Below are 13,210 nucleotides of genomic sequence, written 5' to 3' on the forward strand. Positions count from 1 at the left end.
GTGTCTGTTTAGTCAATTCATTGACTTAACAAACATTTATTGAGCATTTACTATGTGCCTGGTACTGTTTGAGGCAACCTTTTGAGTGGCACAGAGTCCTATAGATATCAGTAGTGTTAAGAATCCACTTTTAAATAACTGCATTGTTCTACAGATTGTTGCATGATTTCTTTTTTGGTTGGGAGTCATCCTAACCTTGGTGATTAAAATTGTTATTTGCATGGGCCTGAGAACTTTAAAAAGGACAGCTGCTAAAGAAAAGGCAGAATAGAATAGCACATTGACTTTTTTTGGAAATGAGTGCTAACTGCATGAACTGGGGCCCTTTTAAATAATTTTATCGTATGTTTGGTATAACTGTACGTGGTTAAACAAAGATTTACAATCTGGGAGACATGAAGCTCTTTTGAAATATTCCCTGAGGCAATGAGACACTATTGGAGTGATATCAGTCAACAAACACCATACTTAAGGCAAAAGGAAGACAGGTAGTTTTAGAGCATAGCATAGTGGAGTTTAAATAATTTAATACTAAAATATTAAGGGAAAAGTTTTAATTTTTGTTTCCTAATATTGGATCGGGATCCCAAAACCTAAATTTTCTTTCTGGCTTCATCACTGATTAGATATGTGGCATAGAAACAAATAGCTTTTGTGTATGTGGTTTACAATCTAAAGTGGTAAGATGTGGCCAGGCACAGTGGCTCACACCTGTAATCCCAGCACTTTGGGAGGTTGAGGCGGGGAGGATTGCTTGAGCCCAGGGGTTTGATACCAGCTTGGGCAACACAGTGAGGCGTGACTTTACAAAAAAATAAAGTAATAGCCAGGCATGGTGGCACACTTGAAGTCCTAGCTATTCAGGAGGCTGAGGTGGGAGGATTGCTTGAGCCTAGGAGGTTGAGGCTGCAGTGAGCTGTGATTGTGCCACGGCACTTGAGCCTGGACAACAGATTAAGACTTTGTTTCAAAAAAAAAAAAAAGGTGAGTCACATCTAAGAATGTGAAAAAAAGTTTAATTAAAATTCTGACTATACATTGTTATAAAATGCTGTGATTTTAAAGCCTTATATAAGGCAAATACATTTCAAGATTAATTGAAAAGAATGCCTTTTATGAGGACCAAACTAAGAACTAGTGATGTTAGCTTAATTTGTTAATGTAAAACAACTGACAGTAGAGGTCATTTGTTGGGGATGAAGGAGTAAGTTGTATGTTATTTAAATGAGGTGCATTTCATTTCTATGTGTCTCTTACGAAAGGAAAATTATCAACTACTTACTTTTCCTTGTCTTGAAAAACTATGGAAAAGTAGCAATTTAACTGCTCTTGAGTTCTTTTCTTTGCTGTAAAAGTTACCTATTGCTTCTTTTTTTCTTTTGGGTTTTAAAACTTCGGAAACTTTTGTGTGTTTTGTTTTTTCTTATTAAAATCAGTAATGTTTGAGTCTTCAGCTTTTAACAACATGTCATAAATATGTGTGTGTTGTCTAATTCCATTTTCCCGTTCTTCTGTTATAGGGGGCTAGAGAGCTGAAGGAGAGCCAGTTTCCCCAAAATTGGTAAGTACTTTCACTAGTTAGACATAGTATGCCTGATCCTGATGCTAGCTGGATAATTATTCAAATATTGTGATTTTTTTTTTTTTTTTTTTTTTTTTTGCAAATAGGCTCTCTCTCAGAAATGGGGCTTTGCTATTTGCACTAAGTGGAAATGAATTGTCTAATTTCACGTAGCTATACTTCAAATGCATTTGTGTTTCTGCTAATACAGCTAGGCCTGCATGTTCCACAATTCGATAAACTGTTAAAATGTAAAAGTCCCGTTTTCCAAAAATGTCCTTAATGTAATGGTTCCGGTTGAGAATTCAAACATCAAGAAATTCAAAAGTTCAGATTCCCAGCCAGGCCCAGTGGTGTGTGCCTATAGCGCCAGTTACTCAGGAAGCTGAGGCAGGAGGATGGCTTGAGCCAATTCAAGTCGTCCAGCTTGAAGCTGGCAACAAAACAAGACCCTCATCTCTTAAAAAAAGATTAAGATTCCTATAATGTTTTGTGTTACTTAATATGCTGTTATATTTGATGGCCTTAGTATATGTGCAAAATGGCTTAGGTTAATTTAACTGTGGAAACTTGACTTTGAAATTTGGGACTCGTGTTTATTTACATTCTTAAACTTAATATTGGATTAGTTAGCCTCATGTCTGATAGTAAATTTTTAGCATGTGTTGTTTTATATAATTCTTCAAAAGGAAAAAGAGAGAAAAAGAGAGAGAGAGAAATGTAATTGTGGGGCATACAGGCAAAGATTTTTTCCTAATATCTACTTTGATAGATTTTTTTTAACAGCTCTTCATCATTCTTAAACATTTCTTTGAATGCACAGGGCAATCTAGTGAGTAGCCATCAAATAAATATTAACTTTATTAGGAGAGTGTGTATTATGAAAAAAATTACACTCAAATAAGATAGCTGGAATAGGGTAGTCATCTAGTGCAAGACTACTCCTTTTTAAAAAAATCTTTAAATCCTCTCTCAAATAGTAATTAACTTGGTGGGTGGAGTAGATATAGTAGATATTTGGCCAAGGTTTCCTTTTGATAGTTTATGGTGCTTGTGGTGTCTCTTTTCCTTTTGGGGACGGGATTTGAACATGTTTCATGGAGGCACTTGAACTAGTTAATCCTTGCATTTACTACCTTTTTATTCTACTTGCCTTTCTCTCATTAAACCTTTTAAAATAAATAATCAAGATCCTATAGCTCTTTACTTTGACATGGGATAGAATCTTAGAGAAGGGACATTAACCCATTTATACCAGAGGTTGCAAATTTTTTTTTGTGAAAAATCAGACCTTGGCAATGAACTTGAGCAGTAGGATATAAATAACTCCCACAAGCTTAGTGTTCCAATAATGGAACACTAGGTATAAATGGGTTAAGGGCCTTCTCCTCCAATATTTTACCTTGTGTGGCAGTTTCTTCTAGATCCCTTACAGGTTGTTATTCAGGTACATATTGAATACCACATTTTACAAAAATGTAGCTCATTTTCTATAATGTATTCTGAGGAATTCTACTTCCACAAAAAATAAATATTATTGAGGTGGGGTGGGGGTGGGAAAAGGGTTCTGTGGTCAAGTAATTTGGGAAATGCTGCATTAAACAAAGTTAAACAGGTTTCTTTACTGCAGGACTTCTCAGAACCTTTAATATGCTAATGTGCATTGTGAATCTCCAAGAGGGGGATATGATATGCAGCATTCTTGAATACTTCTAATGACAGGGAGCCCACTACCTCATAAGGTAACCCATTCCTTTTTTGTACAACTCTTATCCTTAGTTCTTCCTTTTCCTTATATTGATCTGAAATCTATCTCCCATAACTTCCACTTCTATTAAGTATTTATTGGTTATGCTGAGACTACCACACCCACTTGCGTTATCCTTTCTGTGGTATATATTTGTAAGATTCTGGCCAGGCTTGTCTGGACAGTTTTTTTTAAAAAATAGTCATTAAATATTAATAACATTCTGGTAAATGTGACAACTAGTTCTAAAACCTTGGCCTCATTGTCACTATGCTCTCATACCCTACTCCCCAACCTCCTCCATTTTCAATTTCTGTGTATTTTAAAATTTACTTAGTTTTCCTTTTGTTGGATGTGGTTGGGATAATTTAGTAGACATGCTTGATTTTTGTGAAGAAAGTTAGGAAATAGAAGAATGTGTGTATTCAGACAGGCTGGACCCCAGGAAGCAGAGGTAGAAACTGTATATTGGGCTGAGCACTGATGATGGTAGGGAGGGGTCCAGGACACTACAAAGACTTGTGAAGGAGGGTGCTATGGGGAACCCTGGTCTGGCCCAAGGCACATAATAGCAGTGGAGGTATGACCTGCGTAGAGATTCCTTTTTTAAAAACTGAGGACCCGCCCCCTACCCCCTCCAAAACAAATAGAGGTTAGAAAGATATTTTATAGTCACATACATTCAGACATTTAGATATCATAAATGTAATGATATGTATGCATATATATTTTTTGATTTAATAGGAAACAACATTATTATATATAATTTAATAGTATAGAAACATCCAACTAGCTAAGGAGGTCAACAGCTGTCACACCAGAATTTTAACATAGCAACCTTACCAGATTCAGAGGGTTCGCCTCTAAAATCAGGGTTGCCAAGCTCTTTGTGCAGTAGTATTTTCTGTTCACCTGTGGAGTGTCATAAAAGAAACACTGATGAAAATAAATCAAGATGTGTTGAAAATTTGCTAAATGATAAGAAAATAGACATTACATTATGTTTTTTAATGTTGTCATTTGTATTGATTCATGTTAATAAATGTTAAAGTTTTTAATAAATAGTATTAAAAGATTTTTATTATTTTTAGCATTCATGGTAATTTTAGCACTACCACTAATAAAGATATTATTTTATCTACCTACATGTTAGATACACAGTAGGAAGTATTTTGTACAAATTGAAACCTGATATTCAAATATTAAGCATGGTACAAGAAGTAAAGATACGTAGATGACTGTCAAGACCTACTTTTTCCTATTTAAAAAAATGAATTAAACCTACTTTAAACATTGTGTCTGAGAATATAGATAAAAAGCAGAGGAATTTCACACCAAATAAATGCATGGTATAGAGAACATGGAGTTGTCCTTTTTAGGGACACTTTGGGGGCACACTGTGTCATGGACTTATTGTTAGTTAAAGAAATGTTGGTTGATGAGTCAAGTTTTGATTGGAAAAAGGTTTCTGTCAACTCAGTAACAGCAAAATATTTCTTAGCAGTAAAATCGGAGTTATAGCTTTCCTACGAGTTATTAGAATCGTAATGAAAGACCTGCAGGTCACATATCTTCAAGCAGAAGTATACCCAGAGAAATAGTTAGAAGAACCTCCATAGAGAATTTGAGAACAGAAAAACCTACAGTCTTCTAGATATATACTATGTAGAGAAGTTCTATTAAAAAGTCTGTATAGAGAAAAGAATTAAGTGTATTAAAACTATCATAAAACTTTACAGTTTGCAAAGGGCTTTTCATATAATTTTGCCTTATTTAAACCACAACAGTGTTATGAAGTAGGTGATATTGTTTCCATTTTCCTGATTTACAAGCAAACAAACAGACAAACCCCGAGGATGAGAGTAGTCACACAGTGAGTAAGTAGAATTAGCGTTTTTTGTTTTTTGGGATGATGAGTGTGCTTTCCAGATACCATGGCTGACCTTTTTAGTGGGATTTGATTATTGTGTTTGTTTGTTTGGTTTGTGTGTTTGGTTTTTATGTTTTGTTGTTGTTGTTGTTGTTGTTATTGGAAAGTTAGAGGCCATTAGGTATCAGAATGGTTTGACGTGTACACTTTGGAAGATTGCAAATGCTAATATTTTGGGTTAGGCAAGTGGCCTTGCTGATAGTGACTTGTGGAGCTGTTGGATGGTGAGAGTCACTCATTATGGTGGAATGCAGTGTGTTACCATCTTGTGAGTCTGATGGTATTCACCTTGCAGCAACTGATTTGTTATTTATAACTTGTTAGAATTGGTTAAAATATGTTAAATCATCTTTTAAAAATGTAGCAAATAATTCTTTTGATGCTATAAACTGCCTCCCAGTGGTATTCAGATGATGACTGCATGAGATGTCCAAGACCTCAAAATATTTTTTCAGCTGGGTGCAGTGGCTCACACCTGTAATCCCACACTTTGGGAGGCTGAAGGTGGATGGGTCACTTTAGCCCAGGAGCTCAAGACCAGCCCGGGCAACATGGCGAAACCCTGTCACTACAAAAAAATACAAAAATTAGCCAGGTGTGGTGGGGCACACCTGTAGTCACAGCTACTCAAGAGGCTGAGGCAGGAGGATCACTTGAGCCCAGCAAGTTGAGGCTGCAGTGAGCCGTGATTGCACCACTGCACTTTAGCCTGGGTGACACAGTGAGACCCTGTCTCAGGAAAAAAAATTTTTTCAAAAGATTCAGCATATATTCGTGACCAGCCTGGGCAACACATGAGACCCCTTCTCTACAAGAAAAAATAAAATTAAAAAAAACAAGATTCAACATGTACCTGCCTTGTTTTTGTAAACTATAAATACATGTCTGTAATTTGTTTCTTTCCACACAGACCAGTCTCTTAAAATTACTATCCAGAAAGAGATCTTTCTGAAGAAAAGAAAAAGAATTTCAAATGAATCTTCTAATCCTTCATATGTTTTTCTACAACTAGTCCAAACTTTTTTAACCCTTTCAGTTTTATTTTGAAATAAAATGAGTAATTGGCATTTAGAGTCCTTGCTGAATAAAACTTCATGCCTTTGTGTATCTCTGAGAAGCAGACAACAATCTGATGGAGAAAGTAAAAGCCATCAGCTCCTCATTAACTTGAGTTGCAGGCTTATTATTGTGCGAGGCACTCTGACATTAATAGTCTTCAGGTTAAACCCTGGTTTCAACTTTTTCTTTTCCTGAGCATTTTGTTTGATAGTATAACATTTTCTGATGCTTTATCTACAAATCCTTGGTTAATGTCTTCTTGTTTAAAAAGATGTGCATTTTTTTATGGAAAATTTTGAAAATATCAATACCCCAAAACAAGGAAAGTAAATAAGTGACAGTGCTACTACCTAGAGATAACCATCAGCAAATTGCGAAGTGGCACCTGACACAAATTCTAGACAGCTCAGAGTATTATTATTTTATAGGTCTTCAGTTTGATAGACAAAGCATATAATCTTAGTTATATTTCTGTGTCTTAATTGAAGATGGAAGTTTTTCATGTTTGTTGGTCATTCTTATTTCTTTTGTAAATTGTTTTTTCATAGATTTTTGTTGTCAGTTTTTGAGGGCCCTAAATATATAAACTGTATTAGCCCTTTGTTATGTATAATGTTAAGTTCTTTGTGTTTTAACCTGCCATTCATTTCCAGAGTTTATGTGAATTGAGTTGACTATGGTTTTATGTTACTGTCAGTAGAATGAAGTATGAATATTTGAAAAATACCCCTTCAACTTCAAAGTGATTCTTGACAAAAATTATAAGGAATCATTTTGGACACATTTTCTGGTAGAGCCTTGTAAAAATTAAAACCAAGTGTTGTTTTCAAGAAGAACTGTAATACATAAGTCAGGAATTTGAGTGGGGAGATTATTTTGTTATTTAAAATTAAAGTGGTTGTGTAGTTTTAACTTTAGTATTACAGGTAGAGTAAGCTTACATGATAACAAAAATCTTGGTCTTAGTGACTTAATGATTCTAATATTTATTGATTGATTGGTTATCATTCCAAATATTTTAAAAGACAGTAGCTAAAACTACCCAGATTTGTTCACCATAGTATGTCTCCCTTTCTAAATTGTTAATATCTCCCTTAAATATACTGCCTTTTAAAATGTTTTGGTTAACATTATCATTATACAGTAAACTTTTCCTATCCTTTGCAAATGTGAATTGAAAGGAATTTTGCACTTTTGGAATTTATTCTTTTTTAGGTTTGAGTATTTTGATGTTATATAATCTAGTATATAAGCCCTGAGAGAGAGATTTCTGCTGATGTTTTATGCCTAATGAGAATAAGCAAATATGTTGAAAACTCATATTCACAAGACTATATTCCCTAGTTAATGATTCCATTATAACTCTGTTAAACCAGTTTTCAAAGGACTCTTAGAAAACTTAGGTTGAATATAGACTTTACCCATAGGTAAATAATATTTAGAAATATGAAGATCATGAATCTTATTGTATTGGTTTAAGGAGTAGTGGTTCCTCTAACTTTCTGATTGTTCCCTTCCCCAATTTATATGAATGCTAAAAAGCTGCTCTAGCTACAAGCTTTATAGGTGCAAAGAAAAAAAGAAATTTGAAGTAAAATTTAAATTTATTCAGGCAAAAACAGACTTTGGCTTTGACAGAGTACCTAAAATCATGTCTAAGGCCACATTCAAGAAAATAAAAAAACAATAAAGGATAAATTAGCCATCGAAATAATTTAAATTAGAGTAGTGATGATTGGGGGAGATAGGAAGGTCAAGCTGGGTGTCACATTGACAGATTTAGACTTTTGACATTATCTCCACATGCCATTATATGTATAGTCAAAGAGATGACTGGCAAGCTTGAAAAAAGATGATTTTCATTGTAAAGCTGGACATGTGTTCCATTACTAGACTACCTCATATTACACACGATAGATACATTTTAAAATATCCACATCCTAACTTTGTGGATAGCACAGTTATATTGCATTGTATTTGTCTGTTTTGAGTATTAATTTGTTAAATGTAAATGTTTAAGTTATACCAGAATTTCCCCATTTTGAGTTTCTCTGTTTTTTATATAGAGTAAGAACCCATCCAAATAAAACTACCCTGGCATTCGTTAACCTCCGAGAAACCCTGAACTCTCCAGTCCACTCTGTGTGAAGTTTAAAAATGTATGATTTTGGCTCGGCGCAGTGGCTCACGCCTGTAATCCCAGCACTTTGGGAGGCTGAGATGGGCGGATCACGAGGTCAGGAGATCAAGACCATCCTGGCTAACACGGTGAAACCCCGTCTCTATTAAAAATATAAAAAAAATGAGCCGGGCGTAGTGGCAGGCGCCTGTAGTCCCAGCTGCTTGGGAGGCTGAGGCAGGAGAATGGCGTGAACCTGGGAGGCAGAGCTTGCAGTGAGCTGAGATCGCACCACTGCACTCCAGCCTGGGCGACACAGCGAGACTCCATCTCAAAAAAAAAAAAAAAAAAAAAAAGTATGATTCTGTTGTTATATGTCTCTTTCTGAGGACAGTATGTCCTGGATGGTTATAGTCTCATTGAAGGCAGAAGTGGTCTTACTCAGCTCTGTATCCTCAGTATGTAGTGATTAACACAGTGCTGAGCATGTAGTGGGTGCTTAGATGTTTCCATGACCAGATTAAACCCTTTTTTTTGTTTTTCATTTCTTAGTTATTTGAAGTGTTCTTTAGAGAAATACTTGAAGAATTGTTGTGAGGAAAAAAAAAATCTCTTTGGGAAATTTCTTGCCCTGCGTTAGAGAATCAGATATTCTTTTACTAACATAATTTATTTGACATAAATATTATATTTATTCCAAATGTAATGATCCAAAACATTTTATGATCTTTACAGCTGCAGTGAGAAGAGGAGTTTGTTACTTTAAACAGAGGCTGAAGAAACTATAGAATTAGCAGAGAAAGTGGAGAAGGTAGAGGATGGAGTTGCAGACTCTACAGGAGGCTCTTAAAGTGGAAATTCAGGTTCACCAGGTACGTTGTATTATTGGCTTCTCCCACATTGTTGTTAAGTAATGGCTAAGATTAGTAAACAAGTCCATCTCTGGTGTTTAGTATAGTTTTTAATAATCTTTAAGACAATTTTGTCCAAGAGTCATGTCGTTTGCCTTTTATCACTACTTGACAAAGTCACAGATACTGCTTTTAAGAACTTAAAGAAAGTATTCCTGACTTCCTTTCTAGAGAAAAGAACTGAAAAGATTTTTTTCATATACCAAAGGTGTTAACAAAAAAGAAAGAAATCTTTTTTCTGCTTTTTGGTTCATCTGAAGGACTTTATTCATGTGATTTAACTTGCATGTTTTAAATAACAACATGTCTAACTCAACTACCATATGTACTAAAGTTTTTACAGATCATATGACTCAGCTTTATGCGTTGATTCCAATCTTTCTTAAAGAAAATGTGATTATCTTCACAGATGTTTAAATTTCAGATTTCACAATTCTTATATTTTACAAAAAGCTATCTTTATATAATTACATAATTAAAATTTGTTATGTAAACAGAGTACCACTGTTTTATATCTTTCTAGACTTTAGCTGGACATCAGGCCAAAGACGCACATACACATGCATGTATCTAATCCTTGGTACTCAAAAGTGGTAAAGGATGATGCATTGACTACTTTTGAATTTGTAACAATTGGGGATATGGGAGCGGAGAGAAGGATAAGTAAAACTACTTTCTAAAGATGTTTGTTCTTAGGTATAGTTTCCTTTGTTTATCTGAGTAGTCTAAGGTAACATTAACTTTTGAAATCGTTGGGAGAATATCTTGGGCCTTTGGTAACTACTAGATTTGCACATTGCTCAGAATTAGTGTGGGTGAGAACTTAAAGGAAGCTTCAAAAGCACCTGTTCAGAAATCCCTGCTGCTGCTCCGGATCTTGTTAAACTCTTGTTCCGCTGCAGAGTTGGCCCTGTGCACGTGGGCTTCTTTAAGTAGGTAATAAGCTGTGTACTTTTTTTTTTTTTTTAACTTTGCTTCTGTTACTAATTGAGGAGAGCAGAAATTTGTTACAAAAACAAGCTTGTCTTTTTCAGAGTGAAATTGGTTTAACATAGAGGTGTGTTGAATACCCAGTTTGGCTGAATGGCAAGTGATAAAAATTAAATTCACATTTTATTCAAAGCTGACATCATCATAGAATGAGTTTTGGGAGTACAGTAATCAGTCTGAAATTTGTGTGGATCAAGGATAATTTTATGATGTTGTGTGTGATTTTTGGAGTTTTTCCTCCTCTGAAGAAGTATTGAGTTAACATTCTGCTTTAGTTCCTCTTTACAAGATATGAGCAAGTCCCAAATAATCCTTTCTTGAAAGGCTCATGACCTAAATTAATTGAAGTTAATTACTAAATATTTTGTTTCATATTCTGAATTCAAGCATACCAATTTTATAAACATCACAATTATGAAAATACTTAATATTTATTATTCTGTTTTAAATCTAATTAAAATTTTAAATTTACATTTGTTGACTCAAAAGGGATATAGTTCTTAAAGTTATTCTAAACACTCTCTTACTATTCATATTAACTGTCAGCTTTGAGCATAAAATTAATAGCTTTTATATTCATCCTTTATGCAACATTTTGTTTGTGTGATAATAAACATTTATTTATATGTCAATAATATTTTAACAGAGAAAGCATATATTTCACTCCAGTTATATCTGTAATACTTTACTATTTTTGAAAAAATAATTTATATGGTGTCACTTACATAATCATTGATCATGACAAATTGAGGCATGCCAGAAATGACATCAAGGTAGGGGCATTGGTTACTAGGCTGAGACCAAAGCCAGAACATACATTTGACTAAATAGTGGGACAAAAGCCACCCTTTGTTGCATTTCCAGTTAGGGAATGAGATTAGGGCTGAAATTGAGCTTACTGGATAGAAAGTGTGTTCTGAAACTATCTGGTATTGTGTAGTGAAAGCATATTTTTGTTCTTTGTGTTTTCTTTATGAATGGGGAGATAGTTACGAAAGTAGTAATGCACACATAGTTGATGTTCAGTAAATATTTAAATAATAATGTCCTGTGATGTATATCTCATCTTTTTGGGAAAATTGCCTTTTTTCCTCCTCCCTTTTTTGATCTTATTTAGATTTGATGGAAGTCACGTTTAAATTTTCAGGGTATTTACTCCATATGGAATGGAGGATAGTATAAAGCAGAGGTTAGCAAATTTTTTTGTAAAGGGACACACAGTAAAATATTTCTGGCTTTGTGGGTAATTTATGGTTTTTGTCACAACTATGCTCTGCTGTTGCACAGACAAAACAGCCACAGACAATATATAAATGAATGAGTATGACTTTTTTCTATAAAACTTTATTTGCAAAAACAGGTGGCGGGCCAGATTTGGCCTATGGGTTGTTTTGCTTACCTTTGGCATGAAGTATATCCTCAAGAAATATTGCTGCATTCTGGTGGAAAGTAACCTAACTTTGTTAACACAATGTCAGCTTAAAGTTACTACAGATTTGGATGGTCCAGTAAGTTGCCCAGCTCGTCCTGTCCTACCCCTGATTGTCTAAAATGCAGTTTAACTGCTTATAGATAGAAAAATTGGCTTATTTATTTCCTCTAGAGGTGAAGACTTCATGTGGTTATCAGTGAATTTTTAAATTCCAGTGTCTGGAAGAAAACCTTTTTCAGCTTCTGAAAGGTAACAGCGTAGTAGCCAACCCTCTGGTAACCAAATCAAAAAGGAAAATCAAGAGCTTTTTTCATTGAAGACTGTGGCTAGCATTAATGTAAAAATGTATGTGTATAAAACCTTGTGTTTCAATCCCCTTAAACTCTTGGAATATGTATTGTTTCTATTTTGTAGGTTAAGACTAGGATATAGAAGAGCTACTACCATTAAATATGAAGTCATATAGTGACACATACCTTGTGTATTTGGAGGTCCCATAGTTGGCAACTTCACTTATCTAAAATGTGTCTTAGCATCAGAGAGAAAGACTTTTGATCAATTAGAATAAATGTGTGAAGTGATATACCAAGGATTATACATTTTACTAAAGGAGGGTTTCTTAGATTATTACAACCTGTTCACTCGTCTTTTTAAAATTAGTCCAGTGAGTGTACCAAACAGCAGGTCTGAAACAGCAAATTTGAGCTGGGTTTCAGGGTTGTTAGTATAGTAGCAAGAGCTGGGCATGGTGGCTTACGCCTGTAATCTCAGCTACTCTGGAGGCTGAGGTGGGAGGATTGCTTAAGGTCAGGATTTCGAGATCAGCCTGGATAACATAGTGAGACCTCATCTCTTAAAAAAAAAAATATATATATATAAAAAGCTGGATATGGTGGTGTGCACCCGTAGTCCCAACTACTTAGGAGGCTAAGGTGGGAAGATTGCTGAAGCCCAGGAGTTGGAGGCTGCAGTGAGCTATGATTGTGCCACTGCACTCCAGCCTGGGTGACAGAACAAGACCCCATCTTTAAAAAACAAAAAACAAAAAAAGAATAGTAGCAAAATGTGCTAGCTGACTACTTGACGTTAAGGAGTGGACTGGAAAACTACAATGTGGATTTAAGAACTTTAAAACATAGTAGTTTGGGACCTTTTTTGTAAGGAACCTATTGTTTATAGTTTAGTATATTAATATAATCATTCCTCTAAGTATCAATAAAAGCTTGATTTTTAAATTTTTTTTCTTCTTTTTAAGAAGTTAGGGTGGGTGGCTCACACCTTAATCTCAGCACTTTGGGAGGCTGAGGCAGGAGGATTCCTTGAGCCTAGGAGTTCAAGACCAGCCTGGGCAACATAACAAGATCCTGTCTCTACAAAAAATTAAAAAATTAACCAGGTGTGCTGGTGTGCACCTGGGGTCCTAGCCACTTGGGAGGCTGAGGTGGAAGGATCACTTAAGCC

General features: G+C 35.0%; 1 protein-coding gene across 50 annotated transcripts in view; it reads left to right on the forward strand.

Annotated features, from left to right (window-relative positions):
• The window catches only part of PHF21A (PHD finger protein 21A), a 190,750-nt gene that overhangs the window by 27,724 nt on the left and 149,816 nt on the right, over positions 1 to 13,210 (forward strand). For 26 of the 50 annotated variants that reach the window (XM_009246416.4, XM_054524426.2, XM_054524414.2 and 23 more), the window contains 3 exons: positions 1,521 to 1,561; positions 3,192 to 3,303; positions 9,152 to 9,288. In XM_009246416.4, coding sequence (XP_009244691.1) covers positions 9,235 to 9,288 — 54 coding nt within the window. In that variant the 5' untranslated portion in view covers positions 1,521 to 1,561; positions 3,192 to 3,303; positions 9,152 to 9,234. Of the gene's footprint in view, positions 1 to 1,520; positions 1,562 to 3,176; positions 3,304 to 9,151; positions 9,289 to 10,965; positions 11,999 to 13,210 lie in introns of those variants that run through there. The other 24 variants (XM_054524406.2, XM_054524428.2, XM_054524434.2 and 21 more) reach the window with 3 other exon arrangements.

This window comes from Pongo abelii, chromosome 9 (genome assembly GCF_028885655.2).
Source record: "Pongo abelii isolate AG06213 chromosome 9, NHGRI_mPonAbe1-v2.0_pri, whole genome shotgun sequence".
Classification (NCBI taxonomy): domain Eukaryota; kingdom Metazoa; phylum Chordata; class Mammalia; order Primates; family Hominidae; genus Pongo; species Pongo abelii.